Source organism: Populus nigra, chromosome 9, assembly GCF_951802175.1.
Source record: "Populus nigra chromosome 9, ddPopNigr1.1, whole genome shotgun sequence".
Taxonomy (NCBI): Eukaryota; Viridiplantae; Streptophyta; class Magnoliopsida; order Malpighiales; family Salicaceae; genus Populus; species Populus nigra.
Window position 1 is genome coordinate 3,289,920 of NC_084860.1, and position 22,964 is coordinate 3,312,883.

Sequence of the window (22,964 nt, forward strand, 5' to 3'; positions counted from 1 at the left end):
GTGGTCCTTATTCTTTGAATTTTTATTTTTTTTTCTTTATTTTTTTATAGAAGTTTTATTTGTTTTCAATTTCATCCTTCAATCTCAATTTGCCAAAAAATTTATTCTCCAATGTGGTCCTTATTCTTTGAATTTTTATTTTTTTTTCTTTATTTTTTTATAGAAGTTTTATTTGTTTTCAATTTCATCCTTCAATCTCAATTTGCCAAAAAATTTATTCTCCAATGTGGTCCTTATTCTTTGAATTTTTATTTTTTTTCCTTGGTCTTTTGTAAAAGTTTTAGTATTTTTCAATTCAATTCTTCAATTTCAAATTGATGGTATTATATTTTTCAATTTGATTCTTATTATTTTGATTTTAATTTTTTTTCCTAATCCTTTTGTAAAAGTTATTATTCTTTTCAAGCTCACCCTTTAATTACAACATTATTTTTATTTTTCATGTCAATTTTGATCATCGTTTTTTTTAATTTTCTTTCATCCTTTTACTAAATTAGTTTTTTTTTCTCAATTTCACCATTCAATTATATATATAATTTATTTTGTATTTTAATTTTGATACTCATTCTTTTAATTACTATTTTTTAAAATCTTTTTTGTATAATTAAATTATTTTTTTTCAATCTCATCCTTCAATATTTTATTGTTTGAGAATTAAACTTCGTGATTTTTCTAAATTAGGTGCTTTCAGTTTAATGACTTGGGTTACAAGTTTAAAAAATTATCACAAGCTTTTCTTTAAAAGCTTTATAATTATTTTTATTTTTTTATCATGTTATTTAATCACATAATATCGATCGCGGGTTTGGCTTAACTAAACCTTAATTAGCATGTTTCAAGATTTGTCATGTCTAGTTTTTTATTTCTTTTTTTTTTATCTTATTTCAATATCTAAACATTATTATTTTACACAAAAAAATTCAACCTCATTCAGCAGAATCCAATCTAATTATACATGGCTAATCTAATGACTCGTGACAAGGAAGGGTCCACCAATTCCTCTTTCTTTTTTCTTTTTGTTTATATAAGGTACGTAGATGCTTTTGAAAAATATTTTTTATTTTAAAATATATTAAAATAATTTTTTAGATTTTTTTATTTTTAATATCAATACATTAAAATCACAAAAAAAAACTAAAAAAAATATCAATTTAATATTTTTTTTCAAAGAAAACACACTTTAAAAAGTACCAAAAACAAAAGTTATCATTCTCTTAAACGGTTTCTTCATTTGCAAGAGTCCAAAGGCCAAAAAAAAAAACACAAATTTGTCATGTGAAATAGGAGGGATAGAAGGGTTGAAGAAATTGTTTGTATGTATTAGAAATTGCATTACTTCTAATTACATCAACATAGGATTTATTGTAAAAATTACTCATAAATTTTAATTTTATGTGAAGAAAGAGAGAATATAACTTCTAGTGTTGTGAATAATTTCGCACAAGATCGAGAAAGAAATGAGGTGGTATATTCTTGAACACAATTCCAATGTCTTCAAACCAGCTTTGATATTATATTAGAGTTCTTTGTCATGTACTTACCTCGTATTAAACCCAAAATGATCATGCAATCATGCTAGAAGATCCATTTTAAATCTCCAAAGGTGTCTATAATTGCCTTTTTATTGACTAGTTCTCTCGTTGAGAAAATAAAAACATAAAAAAGGAAGGAATTCTCAATGTACCTTGTCATCAGAAAGTTTCAAATCACACAGCCAACCCCACCAGAAAAGGAAAATTTTCCCAATCCCCACCAAACTATAGACTCATCGCTAAATTTATCGTACAGTTGTAGCTATGATGTTGCCATCAGACAGCAGCACAGTGGTAAAATTCGAATATAACAACATGGTACACGAGCATAACCACCGACAGAAAACTACACAAGAACAGATGTACTCTACCCGAGCCATCATTTATGTTGGCCATTAAATTTTGAGTGAAAACAAAGGAGGGTAGATAGAAAGGCTTCAATGATAGAACTGCCACCAAAAATCTCTGATATGATAGAACTGCCACCAAAAATCTCTGATATCTTTCACAATACAAAATGCTGAAAAGAACCAATTTTCTACATGGACTAACATAACGTCTCAGCAATTGGCCTCTGTTAGACTGTATTTTAATAATAGAAAGCACAGTTTGAACCCATGATTCGCAAGAAGATAGACTATAAAGTATAAACTACCGCTTCTTGGTATTCGTCTTTCCCTTCTTTCTGTCCCTTTTGTTTTGTGGCTTTGACCGTGATTTGTGTTTCAAAACTTTCTTGAATGAATTCTTTTTGCTCACGGATAACTTGTGCGATTTATCAGCTTCATTCAACCTTGGCACTGTCACTTGTGTCTTTTCACTATGGCCATCCTCGTCTTCACGTGAAATCTCGCTGGTGGTCACAGTAACTTGCATGTCCCCATTGTCGTACTTTGTTGTCCCTTTTGCCACAAACAAATCCCAAAACCAAATTAATGATTATAGTGCTTTAGCTATAGCAGAAATAGATGGAGAAACGACACGCTCCTATGTTGCAAGCACTCTAAACATACTATATGGTTAGAAGTAACCTCAAGCAACAATCATCTCATGCTATTATTGCATTGGATTGGCAGTGTGCGATGATCACAGAAGAAACCATCATGAAGGGAGTGATTGTGATCCATTGGAATGGTTACCAACCATTTCTATAAACCAAAATTACCCCAAGAACCAGAAAAGTTAGCCCCAAAGGGAGGTTGAATCTGAAGATGCATAAGCATAAGGCTTTGTAAATCAATAGTTTCCATGCAGCATGCTTTTCTCGACATAAGCTGGAAGTTTATGAAAATACCACTTATTGATGCAATTGGCTCAATTTCTTCATCATCTTCTCCATAGTTATCGCTTTCATCAGCAGCTGGTGGAGCTCCTCCATTTAAAGCAAGTTCTTTTTCCAGTTTCCTCTACAACAAAAGTTAGGTGGCAAAGTCAGGACAATCAAAACTCAGGAAATGAAGTTCCTCAACTTCCTCTCAGGTCATAGCCCATACGCACCAAGCCCTGTCCCAGAAAAGGTGACACTAGATCCCACTGAAAATTCTCTTAAAACCATAGTTACGAAAAGCTACAATTTGCAACTTTCCTTAAGTCTACTTTTTCAAACCACAAAGCCAAGAACACATTACGCGCATTCAAAACATTTTAAATTACAGAATAATGCATCGTTAATAAAATCTTATGTTTACAGTAATTAACAGGGTCCATCTTATAATGTTGCAGGGACCATTGCCTTACAGACTGCATCCTAGCAAAGCAAAAGGTCCATTCCCCTTATTTTATTGTCATTTCATAAACTGCTAACTTGGCATAAGGGTGATTGCTGATTAGACATTTTACTAAAGCTCAGCTGCTCACGCGTTGATTGGACAGAGAAGTTAGGGAGTACCCATCAACGCATAAAGTAGAATAGGATGCCTCTCAACCCAAATAAATTCTTGTAATGTGTTGGCATTTGTCAGCATGTTAATGGCTATAAAACCAAGCACACACATGTTGGACTCGTGGTGGGGAAGTTTTTGAGAAAAAGACAAGCTCTGTAGCATGCACCAATTCTGTGCATTAGATGAACCAAATGATGGCAAATCATCTTGCTAAAGTACGGGGGCTCAGGATTAAGATGAAATGCTAATTGAAGCTCAGCTGTCAAAGGTGTCATTAAGCTTATATGAGGGTATGTAAGGAACAAAAGAATCCAAAAACACTCACTGCTCCAAGGAACAGAGAGCAAGATAGGATATATCATCCTCATCAGTGTTAATTACCAGAAATTGAGAAATTTTTTCCTCTTTGGAATTGTAAGAGGATCGGAGTTTTGTTTGTTTTTATTATTTCACAGGTGCCAGACCAATCTCTAATAGAAGACTTTCCTCCCTATATCTTCATGACCATTTGGGCGAATGCTAGTTTGGTAAGCTGTGGTGGTTGTGGAACTGAAAACATGCCACAATAACAGAAAAGTGCTCTCCATATACTAAACAAATAAAGAACTTCAGCTTCCTGTCTGACCTATTGTGTATTTTCAAAGAAGTATTTGTTTATATATCAGATTGACCATAAATGCAGGTCACCAGCGACCAGGCTAGGGTTTCTTATCTGACAAATTAGAAACTCATCCTATTTACAAGAAGAAACATCATGGAGGACCCTTCAGTCTTCCCATTATTTATTATTCTCATTCAAAGAAAACCATATCTAGAATGAGGCACCTCTGTCTCTAAATTGTAGCCAAAAGAAACATGTTCTCAACCTCTAATACAACCACACAGGAATTGGATGTGTCCAGGGAATGATACAGCACACAACTTTCCACCCAATCTTACCAAAAACAGACAAACAGATTGTCACATGACAAATACCAACACCTTCAAAATGAGACCATTCATTCATTTTGTTTACCATGCCTTCAATTCAACTTGCTATCATAAAAAATAAAGAACAATCAATTGGAATCCTTTTAAGAACCTGTTTGCGTGCCGCGATACGCTTGTGCCTTAACTTCACCTCTTGTTGTTTAATTGCTTCCTTTCTCCTCTTCTTCTTCCTCTTATGAAACCCAGTAACATAATCCCTTAACAAAATCAAAATCCCATTTCACTAATCCCATCAACAAACCATGTTGAACAATAACTCTCTCGAATTATTACCACAACATAAGCAAAGCAACAGCAACAACAGAAAATATGAAGAAACATTGTATGTAGTACCTGAGATCTTTCTCGTTGAAAGAGACAGACACACCTTTGTTCTTAAGAACTCGTTTCTTTATGTGCCCAACTCGAGTTGGCGGTATCTGTATTGCTCCATTGTCCTCGATTTCACCTTTCATGGTAGCTTCAAAGCTGTTTTGTAGGTGAGTCTGTCTGGTCCATGTAGGGTTTCGAACTTACATGGAGAGAGCTTGAGGTTTATCGAACTGGTTTTGGGTTAAGAGTCGGTTTATTTCTCGGTTTGGAAGCGTTGGGCCTAATCATCTATGTGGGCCCATTCATTTGGATGGGCTTTATTGCAGTTTTTTTCTTTTACTTAATGAAAAAAAAAAAAGAATTTGACTAGTCCTCTCCTAATTGGAAAAAAAGAGATCTATTTTATTTTATTTCATTATTTCATGAAGGAAAGGTATGAACTTCGATGACCTAAAAGATTTTTTTCTTGAGAGAACAGCTTTTTAATTCTTTTGCATTTGTTGGAAAATGTGATAAAAATTATTTTTAAAGTATATTTTATTTAAAAATATATTAAAATATCATTTAATTAATTTTTAATATCAGCAAGTCTGACAATTTAAAAACATTAAAATATTTTAATTTAAAGTAAAATAAAATTTAAATTTTGACAACAAAATAAGTTTAATCTTAATATCAAACAGATATTTGTTTGACTAACTTTTTTTACATTAAGGTTTTGTTGGTATAAATAATTTTTAAAAAATAGTTTTTAACTGTTGATCATGGTTCAAAATTAAATAAAAATAATATAAAGCTGAAAGCATGGATTAAAAAAAACTTGAAGTGACTTTTAAGAAGAAAAAAAAGATAGCATAAATTATAATCTAATAAATTATAAATTCTTAATTTTTATTAAAGAAGGATTTTAATTTAAAACAAAATCCAAGCAAATATATTTTTAAAATGAAATCTAGCTTACATCTATTTGTAAAAAGTTCTATTAAAAGAACCTATTTTTTTTTCTCAAATAGGTAATCCATCCATATGTTATTGAGACTTTTATCAAATATAAAATGATTAGTATAATAATAAAAATTAAAAATAAAATAAAATGATTAAAAATCCGAGCAATTATGTGCAAATGACATGGATGTTATAATAATTTATTATGAAAAATAAAGATGTGAGGCTCGCACCTTCCATCAAATTAACTCCTTTTGGTTCCAAAAGAAAGTTCAATGTGTGTGGTGGAAATAAATTCTAGCCGACTTTCAAGACAATTCCCAGGCCCATAAATGATGGCCCCAAGCCCATAAATGTTTCCTTGTACTAAGAAAAAAATTTAATTATAAACTAAAAACTAATGTGTATGACTGTATGTTTAATAAATAAAAACCATACTTGTAAATAAATGTTAAAAAGAGTTGTTAATGCTAAGTAATTAAAGACTAAGTAATGAAATTTAAAGATAGATATAAATTAAAATATTTAATATCATGTAGGAGAAACCCTTTTATTTTTTTTATTTAATCATAAGGTAATTGTTTTTATAAGAATGGTAATTTATTAAATTCCATAAAAAAAGTAATTTGCTAATATGATTCCTCCTTTCCTTATTTTTTTTTCTTTGTTATTTAATAAAAATTAAAAGAAATAAAAACAAATAAAAAATTTGACCATTTGAAATAAGAATAAGAAAGGCATCTTTATAGGTAAACTTTTTTTTACTTTATTAACGCGCACCATTGTTTTCTAATTATTTTACCATAATATTTATTGTTTAAACAACATCTTATCATCGCAGTAAAATCAAAATTTAATTAAAATATAATAATAATTTGATAAATTAAACATAAATATATTAAAATAATATAAAAACAATACATCACGGGGCATGTCGATGCGGAAGACTTTTTAAAAGTGATGCTAAACTCAGTCCAGCTCAATAGATTAATATGAAGATGACTCGTCTCAAGTTTTAAATAAAACCAAATAGAAGTTAACTCGATATAACCCAATCAACCTAACTGAAAAAAACATGATTAGGTCAAAACCTAGTTTGATTTAAGAAGAAAATTCAAGACCATGTTGTTCTAACCCTTTCTTTCTGTATGCTAAGAGAATAACGTCTTGGATCAACTTAGATTGACATGTCAAACCCACAGTTTCGATTATAAACCCAATTAGATTTAATTGCTTTGTTTTTTGAAATATTTTTTAATTTAATCGTGCTATAATGAAAATTGATCTGCGAAGCAACTAGATAAATATTTTAAAATAAAAGGCACCTAACCAATGCTAACAGTATCACCCAACTTTTTAAGGTTTACAATAGTGACTTTGGTATCACAATTAACTCTTTTAATAAAATTGATAGTACAATTCAATGTTCTAATATCTCTATATCTCGCTAGATAGCATTTAAAAGATTTAAAGGTGTTTAAGTATAGTAAATATGAGATAAAATACTTGTATGCTAGAATATAAAGGTTGTAATAGTACTAATTAGAGTATATAAACAATAATTAATGATTTTGATATGTTTTTAAACTTATAATAGCTTTCATATCATATAGATTTAGATTACATTCATAATTTTATAATTAGACAAGTTATATATATATATCAAAAATTAATTGTATATAGTTGTTACAATCTCATCAATAACTGATTTGGATTGGTTAAATCAATCGATTTACTGATTTCTATAAAATTTTCAGATGTTCATCATAAATGAACAAGTAATTGATCAATTTACCTTATTAAGTTAAACAATTAATCGGTTCATTTAATAAAATTAAATATTAACAAATTAATTAAATAAAAATATCTGATTCGCGGTGAAGCCGCATATCACATTAGTTGTGAATAATATTGTGTCTCTTGGGGCACATTAACTTTCCTTCTTCTTTTGAAACAGCTTAATCAATATATCAACCGTTACCTTTTAATATTTATTTATAATCTTGATATAGTTTTTGTAATTACCATACTCATTATATTAAGTTGCTAAATTCGGAGTTATCACGAGACTCTCCTCCTCATCCTCCGAGCATCAGGGGCTTCTAATATTTTTTTTTTCCTAGCTATTTCTTATGTACCAATAAATAAATAATAATCGATGGTCAACTCTGGTGAATATATGATTTAGAGATTAAGTTATCATTTTTTGAAAACAACAGGAATAAAATATAATTCAGAGGTGTTTTAAATAGGAGTTTAACTATATTGTTTTAAAAAAATTAATTTTTTTAGTTTAGATAATATTTTTTAATGTTTTTAAATACATTGATATAAAAATAATTTTTGAAAAATAAAAAAATAATATTTTAATATATTTCTAAAAAAAATTAAAATCTGCTGCAGTCCAAAAACACTGCGGTAACACTCAACAAAATAACCAGCCCAGTCAGAACGCACTCAGCTTGCTTGCTTCCATCCCCCAAACAACCAAACAAGCAAACAGAAGGAGACGTCAGATATGGAGAATCAACAAGGAGACAGCTCAATAATATCAGACCAGGTAAAGGTCAACGGAAATCTAACCCCGTTAACTCTAACAACAGAAGGAGAGCTCCAGTGGACGACGGAGAAAGGTCAACATAGTCTGACCGTGGAAAAAGAGGTGCTTGGATTCACAATTCAAGGATCCAAAATAATAATCAAAGCAGTTACAGAAAAACGAGACGGAATCTTCTGTTCCGCATCCGCAGGAGCTCTGGTGAGGAAGGATTTTGTTTTTGAACCGTTAAGTGATGAATCACTGTACCTTTGGTGTCAACATCTCCGTGATTACATTAATTCTTTAGGTAATTAATGAGTAACTGCCTCTTAATTAATTATTAGTTAATAATAATTAGTTAATTGATTTTGTTGTTGTTTTTGCGTGATGATAGGGAGGCCGAAGAGGTTGTTTATATTTGTCAATCCATTTGGAGGGAAGAAATCGGCTTTGAAGATATATTTTGATGTGGTTAAACCTTTGCTTGAAGATGCTGATGTCCAAATTACAGTTCAAGGTAGAAAATTATCTGTGTATTGATTATTATTGATGACATGTTTTTTGTTTGTGATTGATTGAGTAATGCTAGAGGTATTGCTTCTTCTTCTTCTTCTTCTTTTTATTAAAATCGAATAGCGGTGAATGTATTGTTTCAATAAAATGAATAATGTAGCACCTCGATTAGTGGGTTCCACGGATGAGCTCGATAGTCTGCGTTACTGGTTTGTGTTTGTGGAATGTAGCATCAGGTAAAAAGTTTTGCTTTTGTTTGTGTTATTGATGATGATTATGTTGTCAGAAACTAAATATCAGCTCCATGCTAAGGAGGTTGTTAGCGCGATGGACCTTACGAAATATGATGGTATTGTTTGTGTCAGTGGAGATGGTATACTCGTTGAGGTTAGCTGGCTTATGTTTTTGTGTTATTGTTTAAAATGTGTTGTTTGCGTTTTTGTTTTATTGCTAAACGGTGACCCTTTTAGTATCTGGTATGTTGTTGTGTTTTTTCTTTCTTTCTTATTAGTGCTGTACTTTTTAGTAGGTGGTAAATGGACTTTTAGAAAGAGAAGATTGGAATGCTGCAATAAAGATGCCTCTTGGAACGGTTCCTGCAGGTTTGTTGTTCTTGTTTCTTTCTTGGTGCATAATTCTTGTTTGCCATGGACTGTTCATAGATCACAGGTTCAGTTATGGTTGGTGTGCCTTGGGAACTGATTGTAAAATTTCTTTATCAATGAACTACTAAGTTGTTAAATTTTAGCGGCTCTTGGTTTTGTCCTGTTAATAAATGTTACCCAGGTGTAAATTTCTAAATTGGTTGTCTGAACTATTGAGTACAAAAATTCCAAAGCTGACGCAACTCCGAGCATTCAGACTCCAGCAAAGCCTCCCTAAAAGTATAGTCTTGTGTAATCTATACTGTACAGGCTGTATAATTTTCTCCACAACATTATTTGTAACTTTCTAGATGTTCTTTTTATGATTGTAACCTATTTTGGATCTTTTCATTCCATATTTTAAATTGCAGTTCAGGATTTTGCATTGCATAGATCAGTACCTTATTTGTGGTTTTGATAATTAACACAAATTATATCTGGATGCAGGCACAGGAAATGGCATGGTAAAATCTACTCTGGATTCTGCTGGTGAACCATGTACAGCATCTAATGCTGTGGTTGCTATTATACGAGGTTGAACACAGCCTTTTAACTTTAAGCTTTCCATGTTTAAAATATGCAGAATTTTGCTTTTGTCATTCATTGGAGTTCATTGATCAATGAGTTTCTGTTTTATGTTTTCACTTGCTGTCAGGCCATAAGTGCTCACTGGATGTAGCTACTATCTTGCAAGGAGATACCAAATTCTTTAGTGTCTTGATGTTTGCATGGGGTATGGTTAATATTCAATTAATACTGGTTTAGAGTTGAATCATGACTTTCTTATGCTCCCAATAGTATGCTTTGGAATTTAATGCCATCTGTAATTGGCTTTTGCTTCACAACAAGCTGTAGTTTAATCAATTTTACTAGCTGCTCTATTTCTTTCAGGTTTAGTGGCAGATATTGACATTGAGTCTGAGAAATATCGGTGGATGGGGAGTGCCCGTCTTGATTTCTATGTATGTTATTTTCATAGTATATTTTTCCTTTCCTAGTGTTCTATCTTGTTATGTACATTTGCACTTTGATGGATATGTGCATGTGCATGTTTTTTGGTCTGCTAGTTTATTATAATTGCATTGTTTTGGGCCTAGAATTTATATTTTCAAATTAAATTAACAAATGAGTAGTTTTTTATTTGTTGTGTAAGAGCTGATCCCTTTTTTTTTTATCGAAGAAAGAGACATTTTATCAGAAGAGAAGGGTAAGAGGGTTGCACAAATGGAGAATTAGTCATCTTCCAAAGAGAAACTGAAACAATCCCAAAAATCAAAACAAAAGAGCATTTCAACAAATAGCTCGATATTATTATGACAATGTTCTTGATGGCTTTCTCTTGCCAGAAGCCTAAGAATTATCAACCTCGCAATAGAACTGCTTTATTTATAATATTATCTAATAAGATGTTATGGGCCGCATCAACATGCATACCTTAGGTTATTTTTGTCTCATGTCAAATATTATTAAAGAAGGGAAAAATATATTTTATCAAGGCTAATATGTCAAGTGTAGTGAGAAATTTAATTAGTGTCGGACTTTGTTTTCCTCTCCTCCATGTGCAGGGCCTTCAACGAATGTTATGTCTGAGGCAATACAGTGGACGCATATCTTTTGTGCCTGCACCTGGCTTCGAAGCTTATGGGGAGCCAACCAGGTACAATGGTGAATTTACCAGCACACAGAGTAGTATCAATCCTGGCCAAGAGCAGCATGTTAAGGCTGAACAATACAGTTACCAGGGACCTGATGTTGACTTAACAAATCTGGAGTGGAGGACTATTAATGGACCGTTTATTTCAGTCTGGCTTCATAATGTCCCTTGGGGTGGTGAAGGTACAATGGCAGCACCTGATGCCAAGGTTTGTCTATCTTGTGCTTGTCATGTGATGCATAATGTAATAGCATGCTTCCCCTCCTGTTTTCCACCTCTTGCTCTCTTTCTTATATCATAGACCAACACACAATCATCTATGTTTTAGCATTTGCATGGAGTTTAATACAACAGAATTTAGGAACTCTTTTGCTAAATGACATGAACATAAACATACTATACATGGAAATTGGAGAAATACAGGTCCTGCATTCTTATTGTGCATGGGAAACCAAATTCATATGTTGTGTATGCATGTGTTTTCTTGAATTCCAGTTATCTCACCTGTTGAATTGCGGTATGGTAGTGCTTTGTGATAATTAGAAAGCTAAGATAAAGAGAATCGTAGAAGTAGAAAGCTCAATAAGAAATTGTCAGCCCTCAAAATGAAGTGTTAGCAAAGGAAAAAAAAAACAGCTGCTTTCACTATGTTTTCACCTGTATCTCATTCCATCTAAAATAGGATCATTTGTAGTAATAAGCTAAGTGGCTGTATATTCTGTGCAATTTCTTGTTTCTTCTATTCCTGGTCATTTGGGATGAGATCTACCTCTGCTTTGTTTGACATATTTTGAGCATTATAAACCATTCCTTCTCATCTGTTTCTTTTATAGGGTCATTAAGATTACTCTCTTGTTGCGTCACATGTTTTTAGAATTGGTTTTATGGCCAATAAATGGCTTGGATGTTTTTCCACTTCAGTTTTCAATCATGAATGAGCATAGTTATAGCTCTTGGTCTGCTGCTTGAACCCCATCTGCGAAGGAGTTTAAGAGAAGACAGATTTAAATGATGCTTTCTCATTGTTTGGCTGTTTGCCCTGTTCTTTAGACACAAATGACAGTTTCCCTCTCACATTCCTGGTTAATGTGCAGTTCGCAGATGGTAATTTGGACCTGATCCTCATCAAGGATTGCCCGAAGTTGGGCTTGCTAGCATTAATGACCAATTTGAGCGATGGAGGTCATGTCAAATCACCACATGTCATGTATCTCAAGGTTAGTTGACTAAAGGAGTACCATTATGTTCCGCCCGTGCTGTTTTATGCTAATTGTCAAAAAAATGGCACATTACTTTTCGTTTTCTTCTCTTGCATGACGGATGACATGTCTATAGGAGAAAAAGATGTTTGCCATAAACATGCATCATCCATCCTCATTCCAATGGGGGCAGAAGATTGTCATGTGTATTGACGCCGTCATTCTATATTTTTCTTTCACGCAACTTTTACTAGCGTACTCTACATAATTCAGTAACCCCATACTATTCATGTGTTCTGAAACAAACTACAGGTGAAAGCATTCATTTTAGAGCCTGGTCAGCGCACCAAAGACCCGACCAGGGGAGGGATCATAGACATAGACGGCGAGGTCCTGGCCAGAGGAAATGGAACATACAAGCATGATCAGAAGACGCTGATGACATATGATAAGCTTCAAATAACAGTGGATCAAGGTTTGGCCACTCTATTTTGCCCTGTACAACAATAGTCCATAGTTTAACACGGGTATCATTTCATGGCCATCTGATATTTACCACAAAGGTGCAGCTTTCTAGGGTTCGTGTATTCATTTTTTACCATAAAAGTTGCGGTTGTACTGCAATGACAAACGGTACTGAAAAAAAAAAAAACCTAAATGGAGTCCTCATGCATAATTTTATTCTAAATCTTTTGAGTTTATCATTTTCATCTCAAATATAACAGTTAAAATACTAAAATATTCGGTCTGATCTGAACGCATGTATTTGACCAAAGCATCAAAATAATCAACAAAAGAGGAAAGTTTTAAGAGTTAAAGCATCAAAACTAACCCCAATTAATGATAAATTAACAAGAAAAGGAAGTTTTAAGTTCTAAAAATCTTAAATTTCTCACCAACTAATACCATAATATATCCAAAAGTATAAAATAAAGGATATTTTCGAGCTTAAGATTTTCCTGTTTTATAATCTCGACACTAAATTTGTCGTCTATTGATACTAATTTACTTATCTTCAAGTCTTAGTTAAATAGCATGTGTACATTACATGTAGATTGAAAGTAATCTTCTAAATCTCACTGGTAGTTGATGGATGGAGGGTTAGGTAAAATTGATAAAATCAAAAGATTTGAGACTTGATTGACAATAAAACAATACTTTAGAGGCTAAATTTGAGTTCCCTAACAAAAAAATCTAAACATAATGCCCATATGGCATTGGATCGTGGACTGGCTGTGATCTTTCTTGTCTGAGTGGGAGTGTGGAAAAGAAGAACAGTATCCTGTACCTGCACTTTTGTGATTGAAAAGTAGCATGGCGATTGGTGAGATGGCCGGCTTTCTTTCTTATGATTGGGATCTTTCTTGTCTGAGTGGGAGTCGAGCATTTTGTTTGCTAGTGGTTGTTGATATCTCATTATCAAAACCTAACATATGCCTGCCGGAGATTAAGATTAATTTCACGTTTATTTTGGGATTTGTTAGTACTGTGATAATAATTATTTTTAAAATATTTTTTATTTAAAAATATATTAAAAATATATTATTTTATATTTTAAAATTAGTATATTAAAAAAAATCTAAAAATATAAAAAAATAAAAAAGTTGTTTTTTAAAAATATTAAATTTATTGTTTTAATTAAACCATGAATAACTTGTATGAATTGAATGTTATTTCTATGAGATCTTGATAGGTATATTTAAGATAACAAACTATTTTAAATGTTAATCCAGAAATTCTAACTCAGGAGGTCTGAGCAAATTAACCTTCATAGAATTAAAATTAATATTAGTTAATTAATATGTAATTTCATTAATCAGATTATTTTCATTGGAGCAGCCGGAGGAGGTTTAATGTCATTTTAGTCCTTGAATTATTGCAATTTTGGCATATCAAATCTAGTGATCTGGAAAAACACATTTGTCTCCTTAAGCTCTTGGCTCGAAGGCAAAAATAACCCTTCCGTTAAATAAATAAATAAATAAGCAAAACACACAAAATGCCATAATGAATTATTGAAAAAAAAAACATGGACATAAAAGTCCTTGCCAATAACATTTTTTATGTTATTTTTTTTCCACTTTGTGAACGAAATAAAAAATAAAAAGTGCTGTAATTAAAAATAAAAATTATTTTTGATAAAGGACAAAAAATGACGTTAAACTAGCAACCGAAAGCAATACCTAGAACCTAACTTTTCTTACGATGAAATGGGTAAAGATTTCACGTTTATATAGTCGAAGAAAGAGATAATAAAAAACCTAATGAATATTAAAATGATTAGATTTTTTTATGTAAAATTCTAATGAATTATAAATATATTAAAAAATATATTTTTTTAATATTTATTATTGATTACATATTAAGATGATCTAAAAAAATAAAAAATAAAAATATAATTTAACCGAAAAAAAATTAAAATATAATTTAACCTATAAGTGAAGGCATGGAATGATTGCAATTCAATAATATGCAAGAGAATGGAAGGAAAAAGGAAGAGAATGATAGAATTAAAAAAAATGTAATATTATTTATTAGATTATAGATTATTTTTAATTCTAAGTAAAGATTGTATGTGTTTTATATATATATATATATATATATATATATATATATATATATATATATATATATATATATATATATAATCTTAGCCTATATAGACCATAATTTGAATTGTTAAAAGGTTCTGAACCCTCTCAAATCCCTCCCCCATTTCCTTCCATGAGCAGTGAAAACCGAATAATAAATTAGGGTTCTAACCTCAGCTTTCCCTCCCTACCTCTCAAAATCTCTATCAGCAAATTAATTGTCTGTCTTCTACTAAAAAGAAATAATAATCAAATATCCTTTTGTTTGAAATATTTATTTTGAATAAAATTAGTTATAATTTTTTAAAAATAGATTTTTATTTTACTAAAAGAAAATCAATTTAACTTAATTATCAATAAGTTTTGATTAGTTGAACATTTAAATAAGTGTTTGGTTGGTAGCAGCACGCAACGGTGCTACCAAACAAAACTCAAATGAATATGCTCATTGAATTTATTTCAAATTCACTCTTTTTAATTATTTAATTTAATTAATTCATAATCATCGCCCACCATTAATTTAGATAAATATCAATCTTTAGATTTCAATTATCATTTAAAATTATAATCATAATTAAACAATGATGATTTCTTAACAAAAAAAAAAAAAACCTAATCATTCAATTCGATTAGGATGATTAGCCATTGATTTCGGTTTTCACCATCATCATCCATGACTATAATAACCACATATCCACAATCAACGAAGGAATCAAAGTAGGGCATTAATAAAAGCTTCTTTCTCCATCTTCTCTAGCTCAAACCAGGAATGATGACAGGGAAGAACAAACACACTTCCCCAAGGCCCAACCACACTTCATGTGCATTGATACTTCATAAACCTGGGATTCGGCTAGAACACAAGCATGTTTCGATCACGAAGAGAGTTTTTGCTTCTTCTTTTTTCAAGGAAATGAAGTGCTTTTGTTGCTTGTTTTTTCTCGTGAACCGTTCTCTATGGGCCTCAAAACTGAGAAAGAAGGAAGGAAGGCAGCCATGTCCGCTGTTCATTATCAAAACCAATGGCGTGGCCCCCCACGATAAGACAGCAGAGACTCGGTTCGAGAGAGAAATAATAAACGATCGATTTCCACGCCAATGGACGCGCATCATTTGACGCTAATCTTTTGTCTTCGCTCGAAAAGCAGCCGATGCCATTTTTATAAAAACTCGTTCAGCTGTCATGTCAATACGGTGATCCATTGTCTGGGACTTTGTACGAGATAGCTTTTATATTGAATTGGATTGAAAGTGAATGACATCAATCTTTAGTTTTGACTCAATTTATCAATAATTATGTTTGTTAAAAACTTTTTATGTTTTTTATTTCAATTAATTTTTTAATAATTTTAGATCATTTAGATTTAATAATGTAAAAATAAGTTATAAAAAATAATAATAAAATATTATTTTAATGCATTTAAAAACAAAAAAAACTCTTTAAAAAATAACCGTAATCACAATTTCAAACGTTATCTTAGTTGTTTAGGTAAAAATATGAGTAAATTCTAGTTTAATTTTTTAAAAAATATTCAAAATGACTTTATTTTAATTTTTATAGAGAAAATTTAAAACATTATTATTTTGAATTGACTCGAATTAATATGAAAACAAAAAATTTAAATAATTAAACAAGATTGTTTAGTTTTGCAAACGACATAAAATAAGAATATTATAAAAAATCTAAAGTTCATATAAGTTTAAATCTATAACCATACAAAATAAAAACACATGTCATACATGCTTTAAAGATATATTCAAACTTGTAATTGATATTAATTTAAAATTCTAGCATACATACTAATAATAAAAATATATATTTTTAAATTAAAACTTAAAGTATGAAATTTTGTTGTTGTCAGTGATAAATCTTTTGTTCTTAAGGCCTATTACTCATTATTTGTGCAATTATAATATCTGTAATATACCTTTCAAGACTCCAATACCACCATCTCAGTTTAGATACATTGCTAGACAAAGACTGTAAAATAAATATTACATAACTCAAATATCTCTTAGTAAGATAAATCTAAATTCTAAATTTAAAAGGAAAACTAAAACATGAAAAGAGAAAGAAAGAAAAAATTCTTCATACACCCACTTTTATAGTATATTTTGGAAGTTAAAAGGGTTTTTTTGCAAGAGATAATTTTTTAATTTAAAATATTATTTTACAATAAATATAAATTCAAGTACGGCTCAAGCACGAGACGAGATGACGCAAGCATGTAATTAAAATATGAGTTATCAGTAATCAAAATATGAGTTTCAAGAAAACACAGTAGAGTAATTAAAATGTTCAAAACTTCGATTTACACATCTTGTTTTTTATTTAAATTAATTTTGAATTCTAGTAATAAAAATAAAATTTCAAGTTTTAAGTTCATTTAATACATTAATCTGTTCCCCGAATTAAAACTCATAACTCTATCATTAGCAACTCGCAGGAGATCCAAACCCTAAACTGCTGTACCTTATTTTTTGAGGACAAGTCAACCTCCTGCAATATCAGTCTTAATTTCCGATGGTCATTATCATAAATACACTTTAATCGGTCGGAATGGAAACTTTTTTTTTTTTTTTTTGATGACGGAGGATACGTACAAGTCCAATTTCAAGAAAAAAATTCCAACCAATCAAATGAGTTTCTTTAAAAAAATAAAAAGGTGACATGTACAACTTTTTATTTTCACAGTAACTTTTACCTATCTAATTCTATAACTATTTATTTTTGTGTTTCAAATTTTTTTAAAAAAAATTATTTTTTTGATTTTTTTTTAAATTAATATTTTTTAGTGTTTTTAAATTATTTTGATGCTCTAATTTAAAAAATAATTTAAAAAAAATAAAAAAAATATTATTTTGATACATTTCTAAATGTAAAACACTTGAAAAACAACTGCAATCACATTCTCAAATATGCTAGTTTATTGTGACCTGTAGAGATAAAAAAAATGCCTGAATTAGGCTTGGAAATTGGTGTTTTAGAAAATTCTTATTTATTTTTCTATTTAATAAGGATTTATTATTTTAATTAGGTTTTTAGATTTTATTTGATTTAGCTTTTATTAACCATGTCGGTTTTAGCTATTATTTAAACAGTTTATGTGTTATTTCTCAGCACAAATTATTGAAGATTATTATTTTTTTAAATCATGATTTATCTATAGCCTCGCTGTGATTTTAGAATTTAAAAATTTTTATTTTTATTTTTTACAATTTCGAACGGTAATTTGAACTCTAACTTCTTTCTTATCGTTTAAGTTATACTTTGCTTAACTTGACCATTCTTTTTAGTGCCCCCACAAAGAAAAAGAAAGATCCTGAAAACAATACATACATCTTTTCCCACTTCTAATTAAAGGAGACAGATCAAGGCGGCAGATTGTTTTTCCGGTTGAAATTGTTTTTTGTGATTTTTTGATAATTTTTATTTGAAATTATTATTTTTTTGTGTTTTTGAATCGTTTTGATATATTGATGTTAAAAATAATTTTTTAAAAATAAAAAAAATATTTTTTTTTCATGCATTTCACTATCATAATTTTTAGATTTACCGATATAATTTTTTTTGGGTATTTATACTCACAGTCCATCAGCACGAAACTTGCCGACGTGATCACGGATGAAAATAATCCATTGGAATAACTCTCGTCGGTGAGTCTATCGGTAATAATTTTACAGATAGATTTACTGATGGACAAAGTGCGTCAAAAAAAACTTTACCCGTTTTATTTTGTTGGTACTTTCATTATTGAATATAATATATCACCAATAAAAAAACCGTATGTCATTCTATCAATGATTTTTCTCTTCTATCAGTAAAAACGTCAAATAAATTGTCTATTATTCCATCGGGGAGTAAACGATGACATTCACATTAAATTTTTTTTCAACTCTCTAGATGGGTCAAAGGATTTGGATGGGTTGAAAAACTGAAGGAGAAGAGAGGAGAACATACATGTAGGTTAAAAAGAGAAAAGACAAGATAATGGGTCAAAGATAGAAAGGAGAGAGACAAGAGGAAGAAAGATAGAAGATTTGGGAGAAGAAGAGAAGAAGTTGCAGAGGAAGAAAGAAGAAGATAAATATGCATGTTTGTTCTTATTTTAAGGATTCTAGTATTTTATATTGGAGTTTTTTTATTGACGGATAATTAAATATTAATATTTTTTATCTTTTTTTTTTATTTTTTTTTTCCCACTGATATTTTCATCAGTGTTTACTAATGGCTACTGTAAGAGAATATTCAGTTAGAAAAATTCACCGCAATTCACTAATAAAATATTTCCATCGGTGTGTTCATTTGCATTTATTAATTTTCTAGTAATATTTTTAAATAAAAAAATACCTTAAAAAATAACCGCTACAATACCTCGAATCACTACCTAAATTCTTACCCCGCTGTGCAAAATCAATAACTTGAGAGCTTCTCATTCGTTTCCTAGTGCACTAGTATGAGAACCCTTCATTTTATAAGCCCTAACTTCTAATCTGAATTGATGAATGCATGATGCTATTGTCAAAACCCTTGAGTGCTGCAAAAACTTTCGATTTATTTTGCGGGCAGTATTTTATAGAAGAATGCATTCTCAATATTTTTTCGTTTTTCTATATTTTACAAAAAATAATTAATTTTTAAATTTAGTTAAATTTCATAAAATATTTTATTACCATTAATTCATTCATAATATTTTTAATTATTATAACTAATATCACTATCTTCACGACGATAACCATTAGCATTGACACCTCCATGACCAACCCCGCTATTATTTTCATGATCGCTATCATTATTATACATTCACCCGTTTAATTAGCATGACTACTCCATCTTTATCCTCACCTCATAACCACCATTGCTATCACAATATTTTATCATCATTTTAGCATTATTATATTTTCAATTAGAATTTAGTCTACCGTTTGTAGTGTTTGCTCAAAGAATAAATGGATTTTTATCTATAAATTATCTTGTGTATGAATGGCTAAAGAAAAAGAAAATTGTTGCATTTATAGCTAAATGCATATGTGAAGAGTTTAATTCTAAAATTCAATCATGAAGTAACTTAATCTCAATTCTTGAGGGTTAGATTATGAATACTTCTAATAAAATGGATTATTTTGTAGGGAAATTTCTAGAATATCTAAGAAGTAATTATCGATAATTATTTTGTAGATCGGCTTTGATGAAAATGAAACATAAAGAAATAAGAAAAAACCGTATCTAAATCCACTAAAAGGGATATATATATATTATTTGTATCTCTTTTTTTTTTGTTAATATGTGATGAATCCTAAAATTTAAGATATTTATGAATAAAGTTGACGTGTTAGATACTTGATTAATCTTTTAGTTTAAATAATCTGATCAATTCTCTGTAATCAGGGTATTTGGTGACTTGATATGGAAAACTCAGGGGGTTGGTAAGTGGTAGCAGGTGATGTCTGGTAAGGCAGACAATTGGTAACCATGGTAACCGAGAACTATGGTAATAGTATGTGGTTCCTGATAAGTTAGGTGACCGGTAGCTATGATAATAGCAGGTGGTATCTGGTAAGCTAGACGACTGGTAGTTGGTAGTTGCAGGTGGTGCGATGATATTTTAGAGAGATAAACTCTAAAAATATGTATGCTAAAAATATTGAGAATGAAGAGATTGTGAAAATTTGACTTAAATGATTCATGGTGTATTTATAGCCCGCGAATCTTATCCTTTTGTGAGGAGGAGGTGCTGAAGTGTAATTTTATCTTTATGATATTTTGAGTTATATTATATTCAAAATAATTGTATTGGATTAGTATAAAATACCAAAAAACTCGCGTGGGGTCCTGAAAAAACCCTTGGCGAGTATTCGGATCAGATTCATTAGAGATGAGAAATGAGTTTAGATGAGCTGCCTAGACCCAAACATATTAGGATCGAGGCACTCTACTAAACCCGAGCTCACGAGGGTTCGGGGGTGCATGCGGAGTTAGGCTTAAGCTACCGCATCGAATCCACTCTCTTCGTATCCTCTCTAAGCCTATGCCTAATGTTTTTTGGGCTTTTTTGAGGAAATTTTTTAGGTTTATTTTGGGGATTTTCTTGTTCCATTTTATCCTATCTGTATCCATTAATATCCCAATGCAATAACTATTAAAATTTCTCTATTTGCTTATGACAATAAATGCCAACACATTTACCAATGTCTCATGCCATCCCTGCTGACAAGAAAATGCTAGACAAGGTGTGGCTCGCCTAATATTGATACCTTTTCATCTTCCTGAGAAGTTTCTATATCGGATCTCTAGTTTTAACTACAAGAAAATGGAAGGTATTAGCATTTAGCAGATGTATGGATGGATATACATGCGAATGAAATAATGCTATAATCCTTTTTAGTGGAAGGATTATAACATTTACCAATATCTCATGACAATAATGTTATAATCCCTATTCATTTCTAACATTTTGGATTTTAATTTTAATTTTGAAGAAGTTTATATGGAAAAAAAGCCCCCCAGATATTGAAAATAGTTCCATTTTTTATTATTTCAATGTTTCATAATTTACCAAGGCACCGTTTAGGAACGCGGTGCAAATCACGTTCCTTAAAAATAATTTTTTGTGTGTTTTGGATCGTTTTGATGCGCTGATATAAAAGAAAATTTTAAAAAAATAAAAAAACATCATTTTGATACATTTCGACATGAAAAAGCACTTTTAAAAATAATCGCAACCACACTTCCAAACAAGCCTTTAGCCCTTTTGGGAACGCGGTGTAAACCGCGTTCCTTTGAATTTTGAATTTTTTTTGTTATTTTTTTTAATATTTTTAAATTATTTTAATGTGTTGATATTAAAAATAATTTTTTAAAAATAAAAAATATTATTTTAATAAATTTCTAAATAAAAAATATTTTAAACTATAATCACTACCGTAATTAATAAATTTTTTATCCAACCGAATTTAACGGAACAGGAAGTACAACACAGAAACTAAACCCACCCTCCCTGGTTTGAATTTAATCGAACTTTGAAAAGGGGAAGTAAAAAGGAGCACAGCAAAAGCAAAAGCCCGTGTCACAAGAACTTAGGCATTACGTGATTGCATGACTCTCGCGGGCGGGCCATGCATGAAATCATCAGAGTGTGTATTCCTCTGCTACTCGCTCGAGTACAAAATCCATCAATACTCGCCCGCGTTGCCTTTTTGAGGTCAAATTCTACCCTAGTCACACACTACATCGTTCTTATCCTAGGAAAGAAACAAAAAAAAATAAAAAAAATAAAAGAGGAATGGTCCATGGATCCTCGTCCGTATCCGACCATTTGATTGATTTATGAAATTGTTATACTAATTAGATCATTGGTTTAGTATATCCTAAGGGTCGGATTAAATTTTATGTAGAAAAAATCCAAATATTATCAATGTATTTTTTTATAAAAAAATTAATCATGAACTTAAAATATAATATATATTGGATAATATTTTTTTTAAATATTGATAAAGTGATAAGTTATATGTTCTTTTTTAAAAAAATATTGAGACGACTTAGATTAACTTATTAAATCTATAACCTGGATTATGAGATCATAATAACACTATAAAAATAAAATTAAAATAAATTATAAATATTAATTTTTAATTAATTCAATATTAAATGAATAAATTAAAAAAGAATATTAAATTAAAAAAGAAAAAACAAAAACTACTCGAATCAGCCTGGGTTAACTTGTCAAACTCGCGACTCTGATTATAAGATCAAAATAATCTAATAACAAGCAAGCTAAAAAATTATAAAACCCAATTTTCAACCAACTCAATTTTAAATGATGAAATTAAAAAAATAATTAAAAAAAAACAAAGAAAATCCAAGTTAACATGGGCTAACATGTTAAACTCGCAACTTAAACTATGAAACTGAGATACCTTTATATATATAAAAAATAATTATAAAATAACATTTTCAATAGATCTAATTTTGAAGGTTGAAGTTGAGAAGAAAAAAAAATCTATGAGACTGGGATAACTTTACATAAAACAAATTGAAAAACATTATAAAGCCTAATTCCCAAATAGCCTAGTATTGAAGTGTCTACATAAAAAAACAACAGAATGAGTTGTTAAAGAATGAAATTGAAAAAAAAAAACTAAGTCAACCTTGATTAAAAGAT

The 22,964-nt window shown here is 30.2% G+C and overlaps 2 protein-coding genes across 3 annotated transcripts; one reads left to right on the forward strand and one right to left on the reverse strand.

Moving 5' to 3' along the window:
- Positions 1-1,973: 1,973 nt before the first annotated feature.
- Positions 1,974-4,951, reverse strand: LOC133702645 (ribosomal RNA-processing protein 17-like). The gene is made up of 4 exons (XM_062126951.1): positions 4,739-4,951; positions 4,497-4,602; positions 2,827-2,938; positions 1,974-2,434 (listed from the first exon to the last, which is right to left on the reverse strand). The coding sequence occupies exons 1-4, from the start codon at positions 4,858-4,860 to the stop codon at positions 2,184-2,186; spliced, it is 591 nt and encodes a 196-aa protein (XP_061982935.1). The 5' UTR covers positions 4,861-4,951; the 3' UTR covers positions 1,974-2,183.
- Positions 4,952-8,085: 3,134 nt separating this feature from the next.
- LOC133702630 (sphingosine kinase 1) lies at positions 8,086-12,899 on the forward strand. Of its 2 annotated transcripts, XM_062126935.1 has the most exons (10): positions 8,086-8,508; positions 8,596-8,718; positions 9,001-9,101; positions 9,244-9,316; positions 9,806-9,892; positions 10,014-10,091; positions 10,250-10,320; positions 10,924-11,220; positions 12,107-12,229; positions 12,524-12,899. In XM_062126935.1, exons 1-10 carry the CDS (start codon positions 8,181-8,183, stop codon positions 12,719-12,721), a joined length of 1,479 nt encoding a protein of 492 aa, XP_061982919.1. In that variant the 5' UTR covers positions 8,086-8,180; the 3' UTR covers positions 12,722-12,899. The 2 variants fall into 2 exon arrangements, with proteins under 2 accessions (XP_061982919.1, XP_061982920.1); XM_062126936.1 differs by lacking the exons at positions 8,086-8,508; positions 8,596-8,718 and having other exon boundaries at positions 8,995-9,101; positions 9,241-9,316.
- The last annotated feature ends 10,065 nt before the right edge of the window (positions 12,900-22,964 follow it).